Genomic DNA, 27,845 nt, shown 5'->3' with positions numbered 1-27,845 from the left:
TCATACGGAAGCTTTCTAATTTGCGGGATTAACTTTGTCATCCTAACTGACGTGTTCTAGTGAATTATGTCCATTCTTTAGCATGGCGATCAAAACTGAACGGCATAATCTAAATGGGACCTAAAAACAATACGTTAATAAACCCAGCCGACTTATTGCTAACTCTTCTATAATTAAATCTATGGGAAAGAAAAGCTCTCAGCCTGTTAACAAGAGTGTACAAATCCACAAGGGCCGGGACGAGGATTCAAACCTGCATCCGAGAGCATCCCAGACGCTGCCGTAATCGACTGAGCTACGACATGGTCAAAAGGAGTTGAAACCGAAGTTCTACTGAACTTACTGGATCCTGCAGCCTCTCCGAGGCACAAACCAGTGTTAGTGTAACAAGAATGTGAAGTTTTCTACGCCCATCTAGTTCCACCCGCTCTTCCCCAGAACTAGTTGCTAACTTTACCTTGACTCTTCTGATCCAATACTTGTCCACACGTGCCACACTCCTGAAAAAGTATTTTTTACATATATTAAGGGCAAGTATAAGTAATTATCAAAAGAATGCACCAAACCAGGAAGGCTATGTAGCATCAGGGTAAGTATAAACAGTTTATTTCAAATACAATCGAGTAGGAAAATACAATTATGAATTTCAAGAACACTGGAACCAATCACTGGAAAAGGTGATATTGCAATGGAGATTAATTACAGATTGTATCAACAATAGCGAGTAGGCAAGACTGATAAGACTGCAATAGCCTAACGAAATACATTTTTGTCTCCGACTCATGAGGCTATGGTTAAGCATCAATGTTCTTTTAAAGTTACATAGAAACACATTACCTTATTAGGGTTTTCCACTAAAACAAACCTTTAGCTAACCTTAGTTAAAAGTACTGTGTATTATTAATTTATTTAGCTGTGTATTGGCCTAAATTATATAAATAACATGTTTAAAACCTCTTAAGTACAGTATATGGTCTCTGAGCACTAAACTAACGTTAGAAGCCTAGTGATTACATTGTCAAAAATGACCATTTACAGGTGAATTCATTTTACATCGCAGGGTAAACAAGATGCAATTAATTAACATCTTCCATCTATTAGATAAACAATTATCTAGTCGTCCCTTCACTTTCTAGTGTGTAATTTGGTCAACGTATTTCAGCCCCCGTTATTGTGACTCCTCGTCTGCAATTATCTTCCCCATTTATCTGCACAATTGCTATCCTGCTATGACCACTCCATCGCCCTAGTCGTTAACACTAAACAATCTAGGGCGACTTGTTGCTAAACATTATATGCCACCTTTACCTTAGCTACAAGACACCGTGTACATATTATGAAACTACCTTTAATGTCATAATGCAGCAGTTTGCGCGCTCAAAATACAGATTGACAAACTCCTCAGGAACCGTAGGGGAACTTTTGACAAACCGCCGGCTTCCTGTTGCCGTAGAGGGCACAATGGAGAAATGGTGGCCCTCTGGTAAATTTAGGTCAATATTACCTAGGAGTTATGATGTACCAGCCATTAAACATCTGGGACTCACAGTTAATATGAAAACAATCCTTAAGAATAGTTAAACGAATCATTGACTTAAACGAACAACATTGAATATTGAACTGTACGAGTCGCTTGTGGTCCCATCTGGCCTACTGTGTCCTAATATGGAAACCTCACTTCAAAAACACATCAATGATTTTCCGCTTTGGAGAAAGTTCAAGACAGCAACAACAATCATGCCAGAACTTGTTCAACTGTCACTATAAATGTTTAAATTGTTATAGATTTTGATAGATTAGCCTATAAATTTTCCTAGAAATTACCTACTTAATATTATCTGTTAGATTAAGGACCTGTCCGAAGTCCTATGCGTACTAGTGGCTTTACAAGAATGTAAACACATAGTGCTATGTACTCCTTGTCACCTGTCCTCTTAAAAAGAGCGTCGCTTTTGGCCGTTTACCCGTATGGCCGAATATGGACGTAATTTGAAAATGAAAACAGAATGAAAATAAATTTGGGATTTTTTTTTTCAACAACAATAAGGTAAGGGTCCTCTGATAGGTTAGGTGGGCAGGAAATTCTCATAAAGTTTCAAAACGTTATGAAAAATGTTAATGGAAAGAATCCTCTTCTAAGTTTGCCGAGTAAGCCGGACGACTCAAACAGAAAACGGAACAGTGCCTCACTTTTGTGAGTCGATTTCATTTCAAATTACGACCAAATTTGGCCATAGCGCCGCGCATACCAGCCAAAAGTGACGTTAGTTTTAAGAGGACGGGTTGATCAGAAACCCAATATAACTTGTAGTTATATAAATAAATAAATAACAGCAGAGGCCTTTGTAATACTGACCAAGTTGGAGGTCATTAATACAGACCACTTCTCTAAAATGTCATATTTGACACAGACAGGCTGGACAACAGCTTCAAGCTCAACAAGCCACAATGTAACACAGAAAATAGATGTGTTGTTTCCCCCATAGGATTATTAACCCATGAACCCGCTTAACCACTCAAGTCGTAAATGCCGAGTCATTCCTCTTGTGCACAATATACACAAGACAAATCCTCAATAAAGTAAGAGGGAGGGGGGGGGGGAGTAGGAAGGCTGACCTTTGACAAGACGCCGCCGTCTTGTCCCCGTCGAGGCCACTGTAGATGGTGGCCTGTAGGTCAATTCATCATAGGAGCCCTTCTCCTTCCATCATTCTGCATCATGCTCATCATACTAACCTGCACCCCTTCAATTCCCCCCCCCCCCCCCCACCATCTTCACACAATCTGTGGCCAACATTTTTCGTTTCATTCAGATTTTCATCAAAATATGTCGAAGATTTCTCTTTGGGTTGTTTTAAGGGGCCTGACAGCCGAGTGGACAGCGCTTCGGATTCGTAATCCTGAGGTTCCGGGTTCAATCCCCGGTCGAGGCTGAAACAAATGGGCACTTTCTTTCACCCTGATGACCCTGTTTACCTATCAGTAAATAAGTACCTGGGAGTTAGACAGCTGCTATGGGCTGCTTCCTGGGGATGTGTAAGAAAAAGAATGCCTGGTCGAGGACCGGGCCGCGGGGGACGCTAAGCCCCGAAATCATCTCAAGATAACCTTAAGATTGCTGGCTAACTACTGGCATGGCTATTAAGGCCACCACAAGCGCCCTAATGACTTAACTAGCGGGTACACCTATGGCTGCCACCTGACAGTCACCTCTATATTTTGTCTAAATACATACAATATACAAAATAATAACGAATAACAACATGAAGTACACACCCCGAACAATCCTTCCTATATTATGATTGATTAATGATATCTGTAACACATTTATTTTTTGCTCACTGGTAATCAACGTGACCCTTGCCTGGCGGCGGCTGGTCGACAAATGAGCCACACAAAATAAAAAGTGGGACTCCCAGACGCGCCACTCACCCTTATTTCACCATAATATCTAAACTGTCAACCTCTAATACAGTTAAGCATCTGACCACCAGAGGCGCTAATGGTTCCCTGTTATTACGCCATCCATATAATGATTGTTCTCATTATTCATTGTTGCAACGTTTAAATACATTCAACACACTGTAGTGACAGTGTCAGATGCAGGCGATGAGTCACAATAACGTGGCTGAAGCATGTTTACCAGACCACACACTAGAAGTTGAAGGGACGACGACGTTTCGGTCCGTCCTGCACCATTTTCAAGTCGATTGTGAAGAGGAGGTAGATACAGGCAATAAATAGGCAAGAGAGAGCTGAGGAGGAAAGTAAGGTGTAGGGGATAGTAGTAATAATGAGAACTGCAGAAGGCCTATTGGCCCATACGAGGCAGCTCCTATTATAACCACCGAAGGAGATAGTAATAGGAATAAGAAGAGGATAGCAAGGGAGCGTAGGAGAAGACAATGGACAGAAAAAGGTGAGAAGGGAGAAAGAAAAGGAAAGAGAAAGAAAGATAAATGGAAGGGGTAAGCTTATGTTAAGTCACGTTTGTTAGAAAGTTTAGAGCATTTGAGTATATACTGTGAAAGGGAAGAGTCCACAGCAACAAAGCCAGGACTCAAGTTCATGTTGGGTACATTGTGTATTAGAGCCGATTCTACAAGACGGCGTCTGTGTAGAGTAGAGGCAGGAAAGATTATTTTGTAGGAAGACCAATCAATGGGATGATTGGAATCCCTCACATGGCAGAATTGAGTATTGTTAGTGTCTGCAGACTTAACACTTCTCCTTTGTTCTTTAAGTCTGCCATTCAGTGTGCGGCCAGTTTGCGCAAATGAAATTTTTTTGACCATCATTGTTTGCTGTGATCGCCAACATGGTATTTAGAAAAAGTTGATCTGCTGCTGACCTCTTGCTAAATCTCTCCAATAAGTGACATTAGACGCTGGATGAATCATAGATCAGCAGTGTTGTTGATCTAAATATAGCAGGTGCATTTGAGTGGGTCTGGATTAGTAGGAAAGCATCACACACTAACCCCTATCAGTCACCATTCTGCAATATAAAAAAATCCCCCATGCTTTCCACATCACTTGTAATACAGGAAATATGGAGTGGATTAACAGGAATGAGAGAGGACCAAGTCAGAGAGAGAGAGCTGAGGGTCAAGGAAGTCTATGTTCCCACTCTATTACAGGCCAAAACAAAAATTCATACCTGGGATTAATTTCCAACTGAGGCTGCAAAAGTGAGTATCTGGTCTCTTCGGGTACTGTGTAAATTGAGTGCGTACGAAGTGTCTTGCTGCACCCATCTCTTCCACAGTGATGACACATGGATGCGACTCCAGACGAGAAGTAGCCTTCATTCCCCAACATCGTCCAGCCAACACAGTTTTTAGCCAGTCCATAAATTCATTTGCTTGGGAACGACGAAGACTACTCTCAGCTGACACTGTAAAAAAAAATTGGACACAATTTATATGTTATCTGCAATAAAAACCCAGAGTTGAATTTAATGAAACGCCATTTTCTGGGCGAGACCTGGAGGTTCCCCGGAGCTTACTAGGCTGATATGCTAATGTCAGCCTTTGGCATCAGTCATGTGTATGGAGTTCTGTGGGCCTACCGGGGATCACGAGGCAGAACCTGGCCCCCTCAGAGAGGGGGCCAGGCATGGGGAGCAATGGCCTATAGAAACCCTCGTGTGGTTGGAAGCATTCTGTCTGCCATCGACCAGGTCAGGCACCCAGAAAGGTAAGCATCCCAAAACAAACCCCTATTCTGGTGAAATTATTGATACCACAAGCCGAACAAGTGGATAGAACTCCCCCTAAAAGAAACGAGCATGACGTCACACGTCGCCGTGCCGCTTTCTGCACAGCTGGTGGGAGCCTCAGACCCCCTACGCCGGCTATCCACCCTTCAGTTCTGAGGCTGGATGTCAAAACATGCAAAAAACGGCCGACCAGAGGGAGGGAGGGAGGGATGCCGGGGAGCCTCCGGGTCTCGCCCAGAAAATGGCATTTCATTACATTCAACGCTGGTTTTCTGGGGGGAGCCCCTCCGGCTCCCCAAAGCTCCTCAGAGCTACTTACCAAACGACAAAAACATGAGGGACTTACCCCAGAGGCAGTTGGCACTCACCCCAGAGGCAGTTGGCACTCACCCCTCAAAGCGAAGTTGAGACAACTGGCTGCAACCATCGACCCAAAGCAACACAGGCCTCGGATCATTGACCAAGTAGCCCGCTGCCAAGACCCTTTCCGACCGCCAAAATCTCCGCACCCGAATCTCGGCCCAAGACATGTTACAGAAGACGGCAGCTGTAACACTGTAAAAGTGTTTGGTTTAGTTTAATACATATATAGAATATGAGTCAGAGACAGGGATTTGGGAAGGCACCAGTTGTCTGCCGGAGATCTCACACCCTCTAAAGAGTTAATGACCCCAAGAGACCTGAGGTCAGATCATGTGAACTTCACCTTGCTTCTGCTAATCTCATAATTGGAGCCTGGTAGCCTTCAAACATGCCGACGTTTAAGGAGTGGCTTGGTAGAGTGCCGGAGGCTATCTACTTGTGGGCGGAGTTAGTTACTAGGGTCCCCAATATATACTCGGAGAACTATCGATTCGAGAGGAATAGGAGACCAGCCAGCAGAGCAGAGGCCAGCCGTCGAGATAGGCCGTCACCAGACGGGGGGTGACACTGCTTGAAAATTGCAGACTCCCGCCCCCCTCTCTATTCAACTTAGACTCAGTCCTCGGTGAGTGAACATTTAGGTGACTTGGTCGTGTTTTTCAAGTGTTGTGTGATGATCAGTGGCAGTCAGTTGTAGTGTTCTCAGATTCTTGGAGGATGACTCACTTTGAATATTAATCTTTAACATTTTAATTGGATTGCTTAAGTTATGATACTTATCATGAAAAATATAATTGTTGAATTTATTATTTAAATGTACTTTATTTTGTTCCCTAGAGATTTTGAGTTGAGGTGAGAAAGCCTCTGTGGTTACTGGTTTCATGGTTTAGAATGAGTACATGGTAAAGATGGGACCATACTAATAATGATCTCTTGATAACATCTTTGGTGAATATTGTGATACAGACAAGTTCCATTCCTTGTCTTGTATGTAATGATCATGAATGGATGGTGGCAGCATTTCGTCTTCTACTTTCTACTCTTCTACTTCTACCTATCTACACCTCTCCCTCCACCCCTCTCTAAACTCTCACTTTCCACTAATGACCCTCCTCGCTCCTCCCACCTCTCTCCCTCTCAACCCAAACCCTCACTAATTACTTCACTATTCATTTCTTTCCTTTCGTTTCCTCTTATACGTTTGTGGCAATGATTCTGTATTCTAGAGTTCTCTCTGGAGTTTCGGGTAGCTGATCCAGTTACGGCGCCTTGTGGTCTTAGCACCTAGGTAGTCAGATACCTAGGTTACAAGGTGTTGAACGAGAGAGGTTGCCTTAGGAACTCTAGGGGTGCTCTAGAATAGTTAGCTAACTGAGGACGGGATAACGGACTAGAGAGAGCTGTTTCCCCCGGCCTCGTTAGTTAACTGGGGGGTGGAATAATGGACAAGATAGAGCTATTTCCCCCACCCCCGTTACAATGGTGGCAGCGGTGTTGAACAATGATGTAGGTAGTTGGTGTTCTTTTAACATTGTTCAGTCCCACGTGTCTTTTTGCCGCTCAGGCGCTATCAGGGAGATCTTGACAGGTGTTTAATATTCGCGAGTTAGCGAGTTTTTTTCAGGTTAGGAGATAGTGATTCTCTGGTGTTGTGTTTAGTGATTTTGTGAGTTTTATGAAGTTCAGGGAATGTTCACCAGAACTTGCTTGGGTTGTGTTTTATGTTTGTGATAATATTTGGTGATTTGGGAACTTAGCGGTGTTGGTAGTGGAGGTCACCTGAGTGTGACAGGTGACCTCGCATGTCCCACGGGGACACCCAGCCACCACTGGTCTCCAGGTCAGTGGGGAGTGGCAGGTGTAGTTCTTAAGTAGTTTAAGTAGTGGTTCTGCTCAGATTATTGCGATCGACTGTTTTACTCCATTTGAACGCAATAACCCGAGGTATACTGGTATTGTACAGCATGCTAGGGGGAGGCTTAGTATGTCAGTAGACTTCACGTTGGGGACGCTCGACGTTAGATAGTCTGGTCACAGGGGTGGAAACAGTTTTGAGCTGTTGACCGGCGGAGAAGCTAGGGAAACACTCTGGGTCACGTAGGTGGCTGTAGGTTAAGGGTGGGAGTAATGGATATTTAAGTACCTAAGATTAGGAACGGTATAGTTAAGTTAGGCTAGTGTTTTGTCTATTAGTTTTGATATTTATTGTGGAGATTCATTTAGGTGACAAGTTAAAAGTAGTGACGACCTTATTCTCTCTTCTCTAACTTTACTGTTTTACTTCTCTAACTAGTACTGTTTTATGTTCCACCAAGTCAGTTTCATTCAATGTTAATTGGATTATTTTAAAAATTTAAGTGTAGTTGTTGCCAGGAGGAGAGCGGTATGATTTGACTGTGTAAAGCCTATACAAACTACAGGGTCACATAACATTTTGGGGAGCACGGTATTGTCGCCTTTCTGTTCATTTCACAGGTGGGAGCCAGAGGAGAGGCACGACGCACATACGAAAGAGGGAGACGGCTGCTGTGTACCACACTCACGGGCGTTTATCACGACGACCAGCCCACTACCTGGAGGTCATGGCTCCACAACCACCACCACCACCACCCCGGGGACCCCAAGAGGCAGCCCTCTCGGTAGGTCAACATTGGTCTACCCAGTGGACCCCAGAACGGACGGACCCCAATGGACCCCAAGACGGACGGACCCCCAGTGGACCCCAAGACGGACGGACCCCCAGTGGACCCCAGGTCGTTCTGCAGACGACCCCGGACGACCCAGTAAAGATGGAAGAGGAGCAACAACGACTCCAGTCTGTCCCACCAACATCGGTCTACCCAGGATGGACCCCAGGACGGACGGACGGACCCCAATGGACCCCAGGTCTGCTTGTCAAAGACCCATGGGAGGAGAGAAGAAAGAAGAAAGAAGAGAGAAGAAAGAAGAGAGAAGAAAGAAGAAGAAGATAAGACCAAGTTGAGTGAGACACGATGCCTAGTGTCCCTTGCTGGTGTCAGCATCATTGCATGGAGCGTAATTGCAAGACAGGATCGTTTGCCGTTTAACTGGCTGCCCCTCCTGCAAGCATGTTGCTCTGTTGAGTGATTCTTCCTGTGTCGTGCGGACTTGATGTGGCTGTCAGAAGTAGCTCTCTGAAGGAGGCGTGCTGGAGCAACAGGGAGGAAGAAGAGTAGGATGGGATTTCTACTGTTGGCAACTATATGAAGGTCTCGAAACTTGTAGTCCCTATAGCTGTGAAGAACCCCAATATACGTCTCTCATGGTGACTGACGTAGGGCCAATTACAGATCAGCTGGGACAACCGAATTCCACGGTCCTGTGCGCAGTTCAAGTAGTAACGGCTTTCTGGTTGACCAAGGGTTGTTGTGCGTTAACGACGGAGAAGCGACGGAGGCAGTTGTGTTGAAGAAATGTGGTACAGGATTATCTACAAGACCAAGCAGTGACGTCGGCCAGCCAGAGACAATGGACGTCTGCCCACATATTTCATTTTTAGAGTAGGATGATGTATATTTGTTTAGCTAGGATGTATTTTTTTTTTATTTCGTTAATAAAGTTGTTGCACACAGCTAGCTTGCTTTAGCAGTGTTGCAAAAACTTTATTTCGGGGAGAAGGGGAGATGTAACACTGTAAAAGTGTTTGGTTTAGTTTAATACATATATAGAATATGAGTCAGAGACATGGATTTGGGAAGGCACCAGTTGTCTGCCGGAGATCTCACACCCTCTAAAGAGTTAATGACCCCAAGTGACCTGAGGTCAGATCATGTGAACTTCACCTTGGTTCTGCTAATCTCATAATTGGAGCCTGGTAGCCTTCAAACATGCCGACGTTTAAGGAGTGGCTTGGTAGAGTGCCGGAGGCTATCTACTTGTGGGCGGAGTTAGTTACTAGGGTCCCCAATATATACTCGGAGAACTATCGATTCGAGAGGAATAGGAGACCAGCCAGCGGAGCAGAGCAGAGGCCAGCCGTCGAGATAGGCCGTCACCAGACGGGGGGTGACGCTGCTTGAAAATTGCAGACTCCCCCCCCCCTCTCTATTCAACTTGGACTCAGTCCTCGGTGAGTGAACATTTAGGTGACTTGGTCGTGTTTTACAATTGTGTGAAGATCAGTGGCATTCAGTTGTAGTGTTCTCAGATTCTTGGAGGATGACTCACTTTGAATATTAATCTTTAACATTTTAATTGGATTGCTTAAGTTATGATACTTATCATGAAAAATATAATTGTTGAATTTATTATTTAAATGGACTTTATTTTGTTCCCTCGAGATTTTGAGTTGAGGTGAGAAAGCCTCTGTGGTTACTGGTTTCATGGTTTAGAATGAGTACATGATAAAGATGGGACCATACTAATAATGATCACTTGATAACATCTTTGGTGAATATTGTGATACAGACAAGTTCCATTCCTTGTCTTGTATGTAATGATCATGAATGGATGGTGGCAGCATTTCGTCTTCTACTTTCTACTCTTCTACTTCTACCTATCTACACCTCTCCCTCCACCCCTCTCTAAACTCTCACTTTCCACTAATGTCCCTCCTCGCTCCTCCCACCTCTCTCCCTCTCAACCCAAACCCTCACTAATTACTTCACTATTCATTTCTTTCCTTTCGTTTCCTCTTATACGTTTGTGGCAATGATTCTGTATTCTAGAGTTCTCTCTGGAGTTTCGGGTAGCTGATCCAGTTACGGCGCCTTGTGGTCTTAGCACCTAGGTAGTCAAATACCTAGGTTACAAGGTGTTGAACGAGAGAGGATGCCTTAGGAACTCTAGTGGTGCTCTAGAATAGTTAGCTAACTGAGGACGGGATAACGGACTAGAGAGAGCTGTTTCCCCCGGCCTCGTTAGTTAACTGGGGGGTGGAATAATGGACAAGATAGAGCTATTTCCCCCACCCCCGTTACACAGCAATGAGCAGCAAACTTACGAATGACGTGGCCAGGGGGATAGACCGTAGGCTGGCTAGACCGAATAACCCTACAGACGACCTGGGAGACTCGAACCCTGAAAAAGGGAAGGAGGGAGACCGGATCAACCCAAAGCGAGTAACCCGACACAGAAGCCGTGGCGCGCAAATGACGGTGGAGAGCCGCAACCAGACCAACCAAGCATCAACAACCCAAGGACCCCTCCGGAAAGCAGCCATCTCATTCTTTGCCAGAAAAGAAGAAGTGGGACAAACTGCAAAAGTGCTGGTGCAAATCCTGAGGCATTACGAGCAGGGCAAGTACAGTGTCGACCCATTACAGATGAAGCCACCCCAGGTGGCACATGCAACCCGGCCTCAGACTCCACCTATGGCCTACCTCGACCAACTCATGGGCATAGCTCTCTTCCTGGCCAGAGCAGAGCACCCGGACATTCTCTGAGAGCCAATCTGGAAGGAGCTCAAGGAGGCTCAGCAAACCTACGACAGAACCCAAGTGCCGACAGGCCCGAAGGTAATCCACCACAAACAATGCCAACAGCGAGGGAAATAACATGAAGCTGCAGCTCACTAACTTTTGTGTGAAAGGGCGGAGCCAAAGATAGGCATCAAGGTGCTCAAAGTCGAGACCCTTTAAAACCTAGAACACTTTCCCAAGTCGACGCCACTCCAGCATGCAGGGATCGGCAAAGCCGCGCCAAGAAAAGTGAGAAAAACAATGGGGTGTCAGCTAGACAGAACGACCGAAAAACCTTGGACTGTACCAAATAGGATAAGAAGGACCTGAACTCAAAACAGGCCAGGGCCAAAGCGAAGGAAAAAACTGGGCCACACAACAGAAGCTCATGCTCCTCCAAAGGGGAAGACATGAGGACAGAAACCTCCAGAAAGATGCCTACCCCAGGGAAACCCAAAGGAACCCCGAGAGCAAAATTGAGAGGGAGTCGAACCCAAGTCTAAAAACGTACAGGTATGAAATATCCCACTCCTGCATAAAAATACCATGCATGAGTATGAAAATATCCCACCCCAGTAGGAGTGTGAGTAGCCTGGGAGAAGCTTCGGCACAGCTTGTTTTAACAAAATAACTGGTCACACAGACCACAATGCTCCCCACCAACCAAAACACTTCCAAACCAAGGAAAAACAAAGTCACAGATTTACTTATTAAAGGCTTTAATATATTTAATTTATTTAATAACACAGATTAAAGGTTTACCTTAAGGGCGAGGACCACCACAAGTGAGGAAGCCCCCCTGAAAGGAGTGTTGACTGAATGCCCCCAGGGAAAGATAGCCTTCACCATGGAAGGCCTTCACTTACAGTGCGCACAGGGAAGGAAACCCTGAGCACATGCAGTTCCAGTACACTAAACTCCTGGCTCACGCACACATCCCTATAGGAACACACCGCCTCAAAAGCAAAAACACCAAAGAAAACGGATACCAGAGCCAGAGCAAAGTGACTACCAGGCCCGGACATCAGTATAGAACTAGACTCTGCACGGCCTGGCTGACCCAGGCAGGTGGGTGGGGGCAGACTAGTGAAGAAGGGGGGGGGCAGACTAGTGAAGAAGGGGGGGGGGGCAGACCAGTGAAGAAGGGGGGGGGCAGACCAGTGAAGAAGGGGGGGGGCAGACCAGTGAAGAAGGGGGGGGGGGCAGACTAGTGAAGAAGAGGGGGGGGGGGGCAGACTAGTGAAGAAGAGGGGGGGGCAGACTAGTGAAGAAGAGGGGGGGCAGACTAGTGAAGAAGGGGGGGGGGCAGACTAGTGAAGAAGAGGGGGGGCAGACTAGTGAAGAAGGGGGGGGGCAGACTAGTGAAGGGGGGGGGGCTAGTTTTACAAAATTTTGTTTTCATTGTGGGGGAGTTCTTTGGGAAATTTTAGGCTACGGTTTCGTTTTAACCATGCGGTAGTCTGTTTTGATTTGCTTATCTTGCTAGGAGCCTTCCCTTGGATGGTGGAAAAGATGATAAACTTTACATTTATTTAAAGTGTTCACAGGCCATTGCTCCCTGCTCCTCTCTGAGGGGGGGGGGCAGGATCTGGCTCATAGTTGTTTTGTTGTATAAGATTCGCTCCTTGGAACAAAATGTTCCAAGTAACACGGGCTATGGTGAGCCCGTAGTGGACTTTTTTCTCATAGCCCACAGAAGGCCAACAGAACTCTGCAGCTGATGACACCTAGTAGTATGGCAGTTATTCAGTGTGATAGCTTCAGAGAGCTGACAATTTCCCTCACAGAAAATACAATAACAAAAGCAGTATTAAAAATCAAATTAATGATTTGAATGCACTTGTGTGCAAAGATTCAATGGGCATTATGGAATTTTAATTGATCCAGATTGTAGATGAATTTAGACAATTGGAAAATTACGAGAACAGAAAATTATGGGACACCAGTTATTTCACATTAATATACAAATTAAAAGAGGAGGGGAATTAGCAGTAATATCAGATTTTTTTTTAAATTTTCACCAAAGAATGAATAAAAATTTATAAACATAATGTTTTTCTATGTCGTTTTAGCAGCCAGTTAGAGAAGTTATACAATAGTTGTTAAGTTTCTTACTTCTTTCGTTATCAACTGCTTCTTTATCCTGACGCATTTCTTTCTCTACAGAAACAATTTTCCTGTTAGTGAATTCCCGTAGCTGCACGAGAACTGCTTCATCATAGGCCTCGTAGCAGAATAACACTTCCACATTGCGTTCCTGCACAGGAGAAAAAAGAAACACATTAACTGTTATATCCTCAGTATCATAATTCTAAGAACTGTCCAGCATTGCAAACATCACTAAATTATTGTATTGAGTGGAACACCTTAAACCTAAATGGTTCAGAGATTAAGGTGTGGATGAACAAGTAAGTCTGTTTTAGACCTGGAACAGTTCCACACCGGCTAGTCTTAGATGATATAACTACTATTTGAGTCTTATTATTTCCACAACCTATTTTTTTCAGGGGAAAGCCCCTAATGGCTCCCTGAAGCTACTATACTGATATAGTACCAAACTACAAGGTGCCATCAGTTGTGGAGTTCGTATTGACAGAACCTGACCCACCTCACAGGCGCGGGGAGCAAAGACAGTTATGAAAAAAATTATGTCAACTTATTTCTGTTTGCCACCACCAAAGCAAGGCACCTAGAAAATCAATGCAACAAAATAGACCACAGCCTCAAAACCACTAAATGAACAACAATGTAAACAAACAATTGAAAATTCATGAAACTTGAGCTAGCTCATTTGCCTCCACCTCCCTCAACATTTGGGGGAAGGAGGGAGGCAGTCAGGTGTCAGCCAACTGCTCCACCCTCAGTTCTAATGCTGAGATGTATGTGCCTAGTTCCTCTCTCATTGTTCTGGCTCTGGTCTTGGTTTCAGCTCTGTGGTGTTTTGCCCTCGAGGCTTTTTCTGTGTATGGTTGTGCAACGTGAGCCAGGAGTTTAGTGTTCTTAGAGCTGCATGTGCCCAGGGCTACCTTCCATGTGCGCTCATTAAGTGCTGTCCTTGCGTTGTCAGGGTTCACTCACTAAAGGGGTCTCCATGCTTGTGGTGGCTCTCGCCCTGAAGGTAAGCTTATTGTCTTGGATTGTCAGTCTCTCCTTGGGTCGAGTGTGTTTATATGCTGGTGGGGCGCACTGAGGTAGGCCTTAAAGATTACCATACCTGGTTTGGTCTGCTATTCTCCTTTGTTCCACGGTCGGGTATCTTGAGAGTTAGTGGTACTTAATTGGTAATTCGGTCCTTTTATGGCCTTTATTTTTCATTGTGCCCTCATTCCTCTAAGGGGGGTTTATTTGTGCCATTCCTGACTTATTAGGTTTACCTAGTGTCTAGGCATGGATGTTCCCTTTTTTGGTTTCTCTCTTGCTCTTTCTGGTGGTATTGGGTGTTAATAGGGGAAACCTATACAATTATATAGGAGTTACCACCATGGCGATAACAGTGCCTGGGCATACCTGCAGGGAACATTCACCCTGCAAGCCCTGGAAAACTCTTATGGGTTTGGTGGTCCTTGTGATCCACCCACCATCCCTGCTCTCACTTCGAGCAAATTTCTGGGTTGCGCACCATCCATGCTTTGTGGCAATGTTCAGTTTGTCTGCCTCCACTGCTACATGTTGGGTCTGTGACACCTTTGGCCCTGAGTCATGAAGGGGATGCTCCCTTCAAGTTGCTCTACTCTGCCAATTTTGGAGGGGCTTCCGGCAGCAACTGCTGGTGTCTTTAGTTCCTGGATTGCAGCAGTCAAGGTTGTGTCCCCGGTTTGAGGTCCGGGGCTAGCAAATGATGCTTGTCTCATGGAATAGGCGGTGATTTTGTCCATACCTCCTTTTCCTTCTTTCTCCTTTGGGCAGGGAGTTTGCTCTTCTCTTTTTCCCCTGCCCCTGGCCCAGTAGCAGGTTTAGGGTTGGGGTTTTTCTTTTGGATATCCCTTCCTTCAGGTACGAGGGTTGTCCCTTTCAATTCGAGTGTAGATACAGTTGAGCCTTCTCATCTTGCCAAGGTTTCTGGGAACTCCTTTTTATTTCCATCACACAAATCAATAAAAAAACAGCTTTGAATGTAATGAAACGTCATTTTCTAGGTGAGAGCCCGGAAGCTCCCCAGAGCTATCCACTCTGATATGTATACAGTATTATTACCCTTTGCATCAGTGTGAATGAAGTTTTAGGCCTACCAGGGACCACGAGCCAGAACCTGGCCCCCTCAATGAGGCACGAGGAGCAATGACCTATAGAACTGCACATGTGATTTGGAGCATTCTATGTCTGCCATTGACCAGGCCAGGCACCCAGAAAGGCAAGCGCCTCAAAACAAGCCCCTCTTCTGGTTAAAACCACTACTGAAACTAACGAGTGGACTCAACTACCCAAATGAAAACGAGCATGATGTCACATGTGCCGTGTCACTTGTCTGTGCAGCTCCCCCCCCCCCAACCCCCGGGAGGGGGAAGGGGGAGCCCCAGACCCCTCATGCCAGCGATCCACACCCCAGTTCTCGGCTGATGTGATAAGGCTCAGTCGTGTGGCTCCAGCTCCAGATTCTCTCTGTTGTGCTATGCCTTGTGTTCAGTACTGCTCATACAGTGGCGTGTGAGCTGGGAGTAATAATCTAATATTCACAGGTACTCGGGCTGCATGTGCTTAGGGTTCCCTTCCCTGAGTGCCCTGTACTGAGTGCTGAGTGCCCTGTACTGAGTGCTGAGTGCCCCAGCCCTTGGGGACTGGGGTTGTCTTCCACAAGGCACCTTGGGAACTACCTCTGTTGGTCTTTTGCTGCTCGGTAATTGACCACCCTGGGAGTGTTGGGGGGTTTCCTCCTCGCTTTTTACCTTGGGGTAACTGGTAGTTTCTGCACTGGTAGGAGCACAGGGTACTGTGCATCTAGTTTTCACATATTACAGTGGCCGGCTCTGTTCCTTCTGGGTACCGTTGTCCTCTTGCAGGGTTTTTCTTTTCATTTTTTTGTACCTAGTGGGGGGGCCGGGTTTTGTACCTAGTGGGGAGGGGGCCTGATTTTGTACCCTAGGGGGGGGGCCCTGCTTTTGTACCTACTGGGGGGGCCTGCTTTTGTACCTAGTGGGGTGGGCCTGCTTTTGTTCCCCTGCCCCCTGTTATATTAGGACCCTGACTTCCTGGGCTCGGTGGTTCCCCCTGCTTGGCCCCCGTGAGTAGACACGTCCCAGGGGTTCAGTTTTAGAAATTTGTTTGGTAGACTTGGGTGCCAGTTAGCAGTACCCTGGCTGGGCTTACCCTTAACAAAACCTGTCTTAGGGCCCTGGGAGGCCCTGTAGGGGTGAAAGGGGTCCAATGGATGCGACCCCTGGGTCCCCACTCACTTTTTTAGAGTTTTAAGGTTGCTCTGTCCCCTTGTCTCAGGGCAATGCTCAATGTTTTTGCCTCCGTTATGCTGCCTGTCGAGTAAGTGACACCTTCGACCCCGAGTCCTATTGTTACGAATCTTACTAGGATTCTAACATTTCTCCTGTTGCTTATATTACTATTGTCTTATTCTATAATTATTATATTATCCAGTTGGATGATTTTTTATTCTTGTGTGTTATATATTGTAGCATGCTGTTGTGTGCCTGAGTTGCATTATATTGTATGAGGCTTTTGCAAGTATTTTCATGTTGGTTTCTCCGTGTGGGGGGTTGACCATATTTGGATGTGGCCAGTGTGGGAACTTGATGTCAAGCGAGTGAGTATAGTTCAACCTTGACTAATTCTTATTATTGTTTGCCAGTAAACTATATTGAGTAATGTAACATTATTATATACTCTTATGATTAATAATGATTTGAATATTAGTACTACATTTTGTTAGTAGAATTTCTACAATAGTTTATGTAGATGTTTAGTTGATATTGTGGTAGACGCCTGCCCTGGGATCCGACGCTTGGGCAGAGGCTGGCAGCTTTGGTCGAGAGGAGACATGTTTTAAGTTAAGTCCTTGGTAATAGGTATTTTAGCTAATACTCGGTTAATTCTCTGGTTAGATGATTGTGTATTTTCCGAAATTAGAATTCATGTGCTGGTGTGATTGCTCATTGCTCAATAAGGATTTTATTTATATTATTGCATGCTAAAGAATATTTCTGACTATTATCTGTATTATTTAATTGTTATGTTTGTCAACCTTAGCGTAGATACATTGTTTCCCCAAGTTATGCAGTGTTTTATTCCCTTTTACCCCTAGACACCTGTTGGCAAGGGGTACGCCAATTACTGAAAGCGGCGAAGGGTCACACTTTGCCCAAACCCCCGTGCAGTTTTAAAAATATCCCAAACATCCCAAATTCGATACCTGAGCCATATTTTGGATCCAAATTCTGGCTCTCTGCACCTATTTTCAGTTTGAAATTCCGAATTTTTATACAAAAAATCTGCCAATTACTGAAAGCAGCATTGGGTCACATTTTGCCCAAAACCCCCCTGCTGTTTTCAAAACATCCCAAATTAAATACTTGAGCCATATTTTGGGCCCAAATTCTGGCTCTCTGCACCTATTTGCAGTTTGAAATTATGACTTTTTATACAAAAAATCGGCCAATTACTGAAAGCGGCGGTGGGTCACATTTTGCCCAAACCCCTCTGCAGTTTTCAAAATATCCCAAACATCCCAAATTCGATACCTGAGCCATATTTTGGACCCAAACTCTGGCTCTCTGCACCTATTCGCAGTTTGAAATTCCGACTTTTTATACCAAACATATGCCAATTACTGAAAGCGGCGGTGGGTCACATTTTGACCAAACCCCCCTGCAGTTTTCAAAATATCCCAAACATCCCAAATTCGATACCTGAGCCATATTTTGGACCCAAATTCTGGCTCTCTGCACCTATTCGCAGTTTGAAATTCCGACTTTTTATACCAAAAATATGCCAATTACTGAAAACGGCGGTGGGTCACATTTTGCCCAAACCCCCCTGCAGTTTTCAAAATATCCCAAACATCCCAAATTCGATACCTATGCCATATTTGGGACCCAAATTCTGGCTCTCTGCACCTATTCGCCGTTTGAAATTCCGACTTTTTATACCAAAAATATGCCAATTACTGAAAGCGGCGGTGGGTCACATTTTGCCCAAACCCCCCTGCAGTTTTCAAAATATCCTAAACATCCTAAATTCGATACCTGAGCCGTATTTTGGACCCAAATTATGGCTCTCTGCACCTATTCGCCGTTTGAAATTCCGACTTTTTATACCAAAAATATGCCAATTACTGAAAGCGGCGGTGGGTTACATTTTGCCCAAACCCCCCTGCAGTTTTCAAAATATCCCAAACATCCCAAATTCGATACCTGAGCTATATTTTGGACCCAAATTCTGGCTCTCTGCACCTATTCGCTGTTTAAAATTCCGACTTTTTATACCAAAAATATGCCAATTACTGAAAGCGGCGGTGGGTCACATTTTGCCCAAACCCCCCTGCAGTTTTCAAAATATCCCAAACATCCCAAATTCGATACCTGTGTTGTAATCCACAAGTTAGTAGGATTTATTAGCTAGAGGATCATTACTACAACACTTAACGAATGATGAGTGGAAGTACATGTTAAGTAGACAGACTATGGATCACATATCTAAGAAAGGTCAATGGATTAAGACCGAAGCTGTTTAGCCAAATTAATAATTCCTGGAAAGAGGAATTATTCTTCGTCAGGCTTCAAGGATCAAGGTTACCGCTCTAGGGATAAGGTTAATCGGATTTTACCTTCCTTGAGAGGCGTGGTGAAATGTTTGAGGCCATGGTTGGCTAAAGTCAGTCTGATTGTGGGAGTTGAACTGAGAAGTCCTCTGGATCTCCGTTTGCGGCAGTAGCGAAGTGCAGCAGACAGCTATGCGAGAACCTGAAGTGATCTTAGTGACCAAGTTAAGTCTGCAGTATGTGAATATTGAATGAAAGACTAACCGGGTGTAGAGCGTTGTAGTAATCATTCCGTATTAGGGACTTAGGCGGAAGTAACGAGTGTGGGTGGTGATTGCGGAGGTCAAGTGGTCTATGGGTATTGGAAGTGTATTGACCTAATAGAGTATGTTAATATGTTATTATTTGTCAGAGTCTATTCTTTGTAATTAATTGACATAACCCGACGGCCTTTAAATACCTTCCATATTAATTCATTGTGTTCCAGTACAAACCTAGTGGTACGCCTCTAGGGTCTGGTGTGTGTAGGAGTACACGGTGGTAGTAACGGTTGCTGAGGCAAGGTGTTATGTGTTGTGTAATCGCTGTGTTCGGAATGAACCGGGGTTCAGCGTTACAACATATTTGGTGGCAGCGCAAACAGGTTTTGGAACACTTTGAGAGATGAAGGAAGTGTGTTACTGGTTTTGTTGGTGAGGGAATGTTCGGGAATTGGTAGACGTCGAGTTGTGTTCAGGACGGTGGATATTGGAGTGAGGAAGGGAAGGTGTGTGGGCCAGTGAGTGGCCATAGTGGGGTGTGGGGCCAAGGTGTGTGGCCAAGTGGAGTGGCCACGTTGTGCGGCAGGAAAAAGTCCCCTAAGGGGTGGAAACGGTAGTGGGGAACTGATAAGTGAAGTTGTTAATGGTGGCTTAAAATTATAAGTGATTCTAGTGAGATTAAGGGAATAAGGCCAAGTAAGGTTACTGTACGACAAAGCGTCAAGCTGGTTCATACACGAGCACATAAGGGGCGAGTAGCCATGACAGGTACGGGTAGTAATAGGGGCGCCAGTGGCCAGGCCACGAGTAATGTCGGTCAGGGTGAGAGTGGTGATAACACGGCGGCGTTGCTTACAGCGCAGGCGGCAGCGTCAGAGACAATTGGGCAGGTTGCACAGTGGTTGAAAAATGTGTTGAGCACGCATGAGACGACTAATGCAGGACCTAAGGTATATGGAGACATACCCACGTTTTGGGGCGCCAAACGGGATTCGAAAGGTCAGTTACTGACGGATATTAGAACATTTTTCTTTGCTCTAGAGAAGGCGACTAGTGTGGGGTCATGGTCGGATCAGGCAAAGATTGCATTGGCATATTCCAAGGTGAAAGGGGAAGCAAAGACCCTGCTCAACTCTGCGGAAATTAGAGAAATAAATAGTTATAGCGAGTTTAAGCAGGAACTGATAGATCATTACGATGTGCAGCACGATGCAGTAGAACTAAAGGCTCAGTTAGCTGCACTTAAACGAGAACCAGGGGAACAATTAAGGGCGTTTGGCCATAGAATAAGACTCTTGGGTGATGTGATTGAGCGGACGGAAACGCAGTTCACGGGGGTAGTAAGAGATTCTATGCAACGGAGTGTTTTTTTCGGTGCATTACCGCGGGAAAGTGAGTTACACTGCAGGGAAGCTAAGTCTTTTAAGGAAGCGGTGAAACATGCAGTGTTTTGGGCGGAGAATAGCCCGACACATAAACTGACAGAGGATGACATTTTCAAGGAAGTGTCCCCTAAGGAACAGGCAAATCTTGCAGACACGCAAGATAGACAGGCTCAGCTCTGGGCCCCAGTAGCTCAGCCAGTGGAGGATGGACCCGCGGCGGGGGTCACACATTCCAAGGGCAAGGGGCGAGGTGCTCCTCGACGTAACAATAATAAGGGCTGGGAGCCAGGGGTGTTCCAGGGACACAATACGAGTGGGGTGTCGTGGGGACCCCATCAGGGTACTCGTGGGCAGCGAGGAGGCTATAATCAAGGGGCACGTGGAGGCAGGTTCACTCCTGCTCCACCACGATACACGCCTGCTCAGGGAGCAACAGGAATGTACCACCAGAACCAGGGTACCGGTAGAGGGTATCCCCGGGGAACGGGGTACACTGCAGGTAAACACGAGCCAGAACGACCTAAGCAGACAAAAGTGTGTAAGCTGTGTGGTGACGGTAGTCACTTGGCCTGGCAGTGTAAGCTTTTTGTTCCGTCTAATTACCCAGTGTGTACAGTAAAGGGTGGCGGACAGTGGTTGTGTACCGTTGGGTCGGGTCATCCCATAAAGGTGCATTTACGGTTAAAGGGCACTATCTATACAGCCTTGGTGGACACCGGTGCTTCCGTGTCCATCATGAGTCGTAGCGTGTTAGGATCAGACGTCAGGCTGATACCGAACAACAGGAGATTAACGGCGGTGGGGGATAATGCGTTGCGGGTGTTGGGTGAGACAACTGTGGATTTCCAGCTAGAAGATAGATGGTTTAAACATAATTTTGTTTAATTTTGTTTTGTTTAATTCATAATTACTACAAAACATAGTTTTGTAGTAATACAGGATATAGGGTTGAAACATACCAACATTATCTTGGGAATTGATTTCCTCGAAAAATACTCATGTACCATAGCGTTCAGCGCAAGGGGGAATAAATTGATGTGTGGGGTCAAGCGGTAGACGTTAACAAGGTGAGGAGTAGAGAAGGAGTAGCAGTAGTGAGGGGTAACTGTGGTAACTCGGCTGGGGACCAGAATATACAGTGGGCAGTCACGGTACCCAAGGATGTCACCATTCCGGGAGAAGCATCCTTAGTGATTAAAATGGCATGTAAAGCCAAGGGAGTAGACGTTGTGCAAATTGAGCCATTGGATAATCCAGCAGGGTTGGTGATAATGGAGACTATTGAAGACATAAATGAAGGAGTAATTCAGTCGAGGGTTTTTAATCCCTCTCGGTGGCCAGTCACCTTGAGTAAGCATGCACAGGTAGCGTGGGCGCACCCTGTGGAGATTATTGCAGCCATGTCAGTAAGTCAGTGTGAGGGCGATGAGGATAGAATGGATAAATTAATGGGAATAGTAGATAGGATGTCCATGGAAAGGGAGGTTAAGGAAGCCTTAAGGGGCTTAGTCAGGGAGTTCCCGGATTTTTTTGAGTTGAGAGGGGGAACCCCCGGGGTGCATTACTCAAGGAGCACATAGGATTGACGTAGAGGGCGCACATCCAGTATATACGAGAGCATATAGCATACCAGTGGCACACCAGAGGGAGGTGAAAGAGGAGACAAGCCAGCTAAGAGATCATGATATCATTGAACCATCCAGTTCACCGTGGCACAGCCCTCTCGTAGTAGTCAGGAAAAAGAATGGGGGAGTGAGGTTATGCGTAGATTTCCGCAAAATTAACAAGCTGACGAAGGACGAAGCATACCCATTACCTAACATACAGGACACATTGACACACTTGAAGGGTACACAATATTTTACCACATTAGACCTACTCAGTGGGTATCACCAGATACCGCTGGAGGAAGAGTCGAGGGAAATCACAGCGTTTAGTGCGTGCAACGAGCTTTGGCAATATAAACCACTTCCTTTAGGGTTGAAGTCAGCACCTGCTGTGTTCAGTAGGCTAATGATGAGTGTGTTATCGGGGTTGATAGGTCCCACAGCGTTGCTGTACCTCGATGACGTAATCGTGCTCGGAAAGTCATTAGAGGAGCACATGCATAATTTGAGGAAACTCTTGCTAAGGCTGAGGTCACACAACCTCAAAGGGAATTTCGAAAAATGCAGTTTTTTTTTGGAGAATCGGTAACATTCCTTGGCCGGATGGGTATCAGTCCATTGCCAGATAAAACCAGGGATAATCAAGAGTTCCCAGTTCCACAGAACAAGAAAGAGTGCAGATCTTTCCTGGGGTTGGTTAGCTATTATCGGCGATTTATTAAAGATTTTTCAAAAATTGCAAGACCATTACATCAGATCAGTGGACTTGCAGAGTTCGTGTGGGGGAAGGAAGAACAGCAGGCGTTCCAGGTACTGAGGGCTGCTGTCAGCTCTCGCAGTATCTTGGCGCACCCAGACTTTAGCAAACCGTTTCTGGTGTATGCTGATGCTTCTAGCGCAGCGATAGGTGGTGTGGTAGCTCAGGTGGATGAGCGAGGACGGGAGCGTCCCATTGCATTTTGTTCCCGAGTACTATGTCCTGCAGAGAGGAACTATAGTACGATTGAGAGGGAAGCGCTTGCGATCACATTCATATTACAACGGAATCGGTACATCTTGCTTGGACATTAAATTCGGCTCAGAAGCGATCACAAACCCCTTAAGTATGTGTTTGAGTCCAAGGAGCCTTGTCAGCGGCTGGCACGGTGGGTTACCTCGCTCTCAGAGTTTAACATTACAAACTTTGAACATGTACCAGGAAAAAGCAATGTGGTCGCTGACGCGTTGTCAAGGTGTCACAATGTAGCAGTGGTGAGTGAAATGGGGGAGGAAGATGTGTCGTGGAATGTGAGGGAGTTGATACGAAGTCAGGAAGGTCACCCCCTGTGGGGGAAGGTAAGGAAGTTTTTGAGGGGTCAGCGTGCGGAGTTGAGGAAGTCACTTCCAGCACTAGTGGATGAGTTTGTGGTTGAAGATGAGGTGTTGTATCATCTTGGTAGGGTTTCGGGTATACGGTCTGAACCAGTATACCAGGCAGTCTTGACACCGGAGTTCCAGAGGACTGCAATGTATCTGTGTCATAACATCCCAGCAGCAGGCCATGGAGGGGAGTCCAAGACTTTGCAGAGGGCACGTCAAAGGTTCTATTGGCCATCCATGGGTAAAGATATCAAGGTCTATGTAGCTTCTTGTGACAGTTGTCTGAGGTACAAGGCACATAGGTTGGGGGCGGAACCTTTGTGTAGGTGGCCGGAGGTGAGTACTCCCTTCGAGAGAGTACACATAGATCTCATTGGGCCGCTACCACAAGCTCATTCAGGGGCGAGGTACATATTTGTAGCAGTGGATGCACTCACACGGTTCACTGTGGTGAGTGCACTCCGTTCTAAGTCGGCAGAGGATGTGACCCAGGCCATGGTGGAAAGTGTGTTAACCAGGTTTGGGGCTCCTCAACAAGTTGTGTCAGACCAAGGGTCAGAGTTTATCAATCAAGTATTTCAAAGCATCGCGAGTGTGTATAAATTCAAACATACTCCAGTGCTGGTATATCGACCATCGGCGAATGGTTTGGTTGAAAGACACAATGCTGAAGTAATCAGTATTCTGCGGCATTTGGCTGCAGATGATGGGCTTGCATGGAATCAGAGTTTGTCGATGGTGGAGTCGGCGCTCAACACGGCGTTCAATAGGTCGGTGGGAGAAACCCCGCATTTTTTGTTGCATGGGTTCGATCCCCGACTTCCGTTCACGACGTTCACAAGCAAGCAACCGCTCTGCTATGCGTTAGACTTCAAAAGTGTTGTTTGTAGGCGAGCAACCAAGGCATTTGACTTGGTGAAACTACATTTAAGAAAGTCGACAGAGGTAGCAGAGGCATATTATAATGCGCGGCACAAGGTCCAAGCAAAGGTGATCAATGAAGGTGATAGGGTATTCGTGAAGCAGATGCACGCTCAGGCAGAAGGTAAGTTGGCACCCAAGTTTGTGGGGCCATGTCGGGTAATTAGCAAAAAGAATGCAGAAGTTAAGGTTAAGGTGCTAAACACAGGGCATGTGTTCTCCTGTCACCCAAACCGCGTCTATACACTGACCGGTCAGGCAAGTGAGGAGCCATACCCTACGGAGTGTGCGCCAGGGGAGAGCACACCAGCGGCTGAGAACATAGGTAGGGGTACGAGGAGTTGGCAATCAAGGGTGGATAACACAGAACAGCCTTCGCAGGACCGGGGACAAGGTCCACAGGCGACGGTGACACATCGCTATCCGACCCGCTCTCGTGGGGTCATGAACACAGAAGGAGCATAGTATGTACTGAAGAGTAGTGCATGGCCATGGTAGTTTTTGTAGAGTGTGGGGTAGTGTGTAGAGTGTGGGGTTGAGTGGTGCATGGCATGGTAGTTTTGTAGAGTGTGGGGTAGTGTGTGGAGTGTGGTGTAGAGTAGCATGTGTAATGGGTGGTGTAGGGTTGTGGCCTTTGGACGCCTGGTATGGAGTGTCGTGTTGTGGAGTGCATAGCGGCACAGGAGGCCAGGTGGTGGTGGGTACGGTGAGTATCGGTGTAATGAGGTCAGGTGCGTCAGGACGCAGAGGCCTGGCTGTTGAGAGACGTGATGTTATAATGAGGTCATCAGTGGTTGGGTTGACCAGAGGTGATGGTGTGTCGGAGTGGGTAAGTCTTATGGATAAGATTACAATGTAGAATTTCAAAATTTCAGGTGTTGATGGTTGCAGTGGGCGAGCCAAGTAGATATACTAATTTCTCATTAATTAAATTGTTACAGGAATCTCGCTAGAGGCGAGCCAGTGGCAGTATGATGCTTTAGTGACATTAGTTGTGAAATTATTTTAATGTGGTATTTATTGTGATAATATATGTGTATGTATATACTGTATCGGCACCTCATCGGCACCATTACTGAGTGTTAGGCTTGAGAAGGTCCCCGGGATCATGTCACAGAGCTTCAGGTAGAGTAGAAGGGAAGCTATGAGGCTACACTCAGTAATTCTAGAATAAAAAGGGGGAGGAAGTGAAGCCAACGTGACGTTATAGGCGAAATTCGCCCCCTGACATCAAAGCAGAAATAAGGGCCAGCTGCAATGGTTTTGCAGCTGCGCTCAGGCTTTATACGGGGAGAGAGTAAGGAGCCGAGGGGGTTATGTAATAATGGGATCGAGCCAGGGGGCTCCGAGGGAATATTTTGCAGGTACAGCGGTCGGGAAGGTGTGAATACAGGTGGACACACTCAGGGCGGATGGGCCTAGAGTAATGTGCTACAGCTGTGGTGAGCACAGCAAGGAAGGATGACCAGAGAGCTGTGAGGTATCTACAGCGTTCTGGGATTGGTGCCCTGGAACGAGACGTCAGCACAGACCCGAGGGAACATGACCCTGGGGTAGGAATCTCCGTTGCTCTGGAGGCCAGGATCACGTTAGCTCAGAGCAACGATGGGACATTGACAACATTCACCAGGCTGGACAGCCTGGGTTTTGTCTGGGTCATGGAGGATCTATGACCTAGCAACCATGGGACACGAAGACAAGAGAAGTGATGCTGCCAATTGTGGAGGAGGCCAGTGAAACATTGTGTGATCATTGTAAGCCTTATGTCAACAGTACAGGGCAAGATGTTAAATTGTTAGTAAATTAATACTAAGGATGAAGAACCTTAGATATATATGTGTTGGGTATATATTAAGGACTAGTGTCAGTTCTGTTTAAGTGCCAGCATTCTGGTCCATGTAATTTTATGGTTATGTTTGTATGTAATTATATGTCAGCAGTTTAGGTATATGTGCATTGTTGGAGATGGGAAAAATTATTACAGACTATTTTACCTGTGCTATGTTGTGAATATAATGTATATGTTGGAGAAGTGTTGTGAGTCATGTCGGGGAAAATTTTAATTTATTTCATCGTGTGTATGATGAACTTATTGGATGATATTTAGTTGTACACATATGGTGGGTGCATCCTCCAGGTCCTTGCACTAATGAAACCATTGCAATGATGCATATGGGGACATATGCGTGTTTAAGGAGGGGAGTGGTGTTGTAATCCACAAGTTAGTAGGAATTATTAGCTAGAGGATCATTACTACAACACTTAACGAATGATGATTGGAAGTACATGTCAAGTAGACAGACTATGGATCACATATCTAAGAAAGGTCAATGGATTAAGACCGAAGCTGTTTAGCCAAATTAATAATTCCTAGAAAAAGGAATTATTCTTCGTCAGGCTTCTAGGATCAAGGTTACCGCTCTAGGGATAAGGTTAATCGGATTATACCTTCCTTGAGAGGCAGCGTGAAATGGTTGAGGTAGATGGCTGATTGGAGCCAGTCTGATTGTGGGAGTTGAACGAAAGTCCTCTGGATCTCCGTTTGCGGCAGCAGCGAAGTGTAGCAGACAGCTATGCGAGAACCTGATGTGATCTTAGTGACCAAGTTAAGTCTGCAGTATGTGAGTATTGAATGAAAGACTAACCGGGTGTGGAGCGTTGTAGTAATCATTCCGTATTAGGGACTTAGGCGGAAGTTACGAGTGCAAGTGGTGATCACGGAGGTCAAGTGGTCTATGGGTATTGGAAGTGTATTGACCTAATAGAGTATGTTAATGTTATTATTTGTCAGAGTCTATTCTTTGTAATTAAATGAAAAACCCGACGGCCTTTAAATACCTTCCATATGTTCATTCATTGTGTTCCAGTACAAACCTAGTGGTACGCCTCAAGGGTCTGGTGTGTGTAGGAGTATAGGTGGTAGTAATGGTTGCTGAGGCAAGGTGTTATGTTGTGTGCAATCGCTGTGTTCGGAATGAACCAGGGTTCACGTCACGACATCTGCACCTATTCGCAGTTTGAAATTCCGAATTTTTATACCAAAATTCTGCCAATTACTGAAAGCGGCGGCGGGTCAAATTTTGCCCAAACCCCCCTGCAGTTTTTTAAAATATCCCAAACATCCCAAATTCGATACCTGAGCCATATTTTGGACCCAAATTCTGGCTCTCTGCATCTATTCGCAGTTTGAAATTCCAACTTTTTATACCAAAAATCTGCCAATTACTGAAAGCGGCAGTGGTTCACCATTTTGCCCAAACCCCCCTGCAGTGTTCAAAATATCCCAAACATCCCAAATTCGATACCTGAGCCATATTTTGGACCCAAATTCTGGCTCTCTGCACCTATTCGCAGTTTGAAATTCCGATTTTTATACCAAAAATCTGCCAATTACTGAAAGCGGCGGTGTGTCACATTTTGCCAAAACCCTCCTGCAGTTTTTAAAATATCCCAAACATCCCAAATTCGATACCTGAGCCATATTTTAGATCAACATTCTGGCTCTCTGCACCTATTCACAGTTTGAAATTACGACTTTTTATACCAAAAATATGCCAATTACTGAAAGCGGCGGTAGGTCACATTTTGCCCAAACCCCCCTGCAG

The 27,845-nt window shown here is 45.6% G+C and overlaps 1 protein-coding gene across 1 annotated transcript in view; it reads right to left on the bottom strand.

Moving 5' to 3' along the window:
• Positions 1 to 453: 453 nt before the first annotated feature.
• The window catches only part of LOC138359499 (heat shock protein 75 kDa, mitochondrial-like), an 86,294-nt gene continuing 58,902 nt past the window's right edge, over positions 454 to 27,845 (bottom strand). The window contains exons 3-5 of the mRNA XM_069318831.1: positions 13,119 to 13,260; positions 4,660 to 4,896; positions 454 to 500 (exon numbers count right to left, since the gene is read on the bottom strand). Coding sequence (XP_069174932.1) covers positions 454 to 500; positions 4,660 to 4,896; positions 13,119 to 13,155 — 321 coding nt within the window. The 5' untranslated portion in view covers positions 13,156 to 13,260. The remainder of the gene's footprint in view (positions 501 to 4,659; positions 4,897 to 13,118; positions 13,261 to 27,845) is intronic.

The sequence above is a fragment of the Procambarus clarkii genome, chromosome 91 (assembly GCF_040958095.1).
Source record: "Procambarus clarkii isolate CNS0578487 chromosome 91, FALCON_Pclarkii_2.0, whole genome shotgun sequence".
Taxonomy (NCBI): domain Eukaryota; kingdom Metazoa; phylum Arthropoda; class Malacostraca; order Decapoda; family Cambaridae; genus Procambarus; species Procambarus clarkii.
Note: the sequence above shows the minus strand (reverse complement) of the source record. Positions and strands in the feature narration are given on the sequence as shown.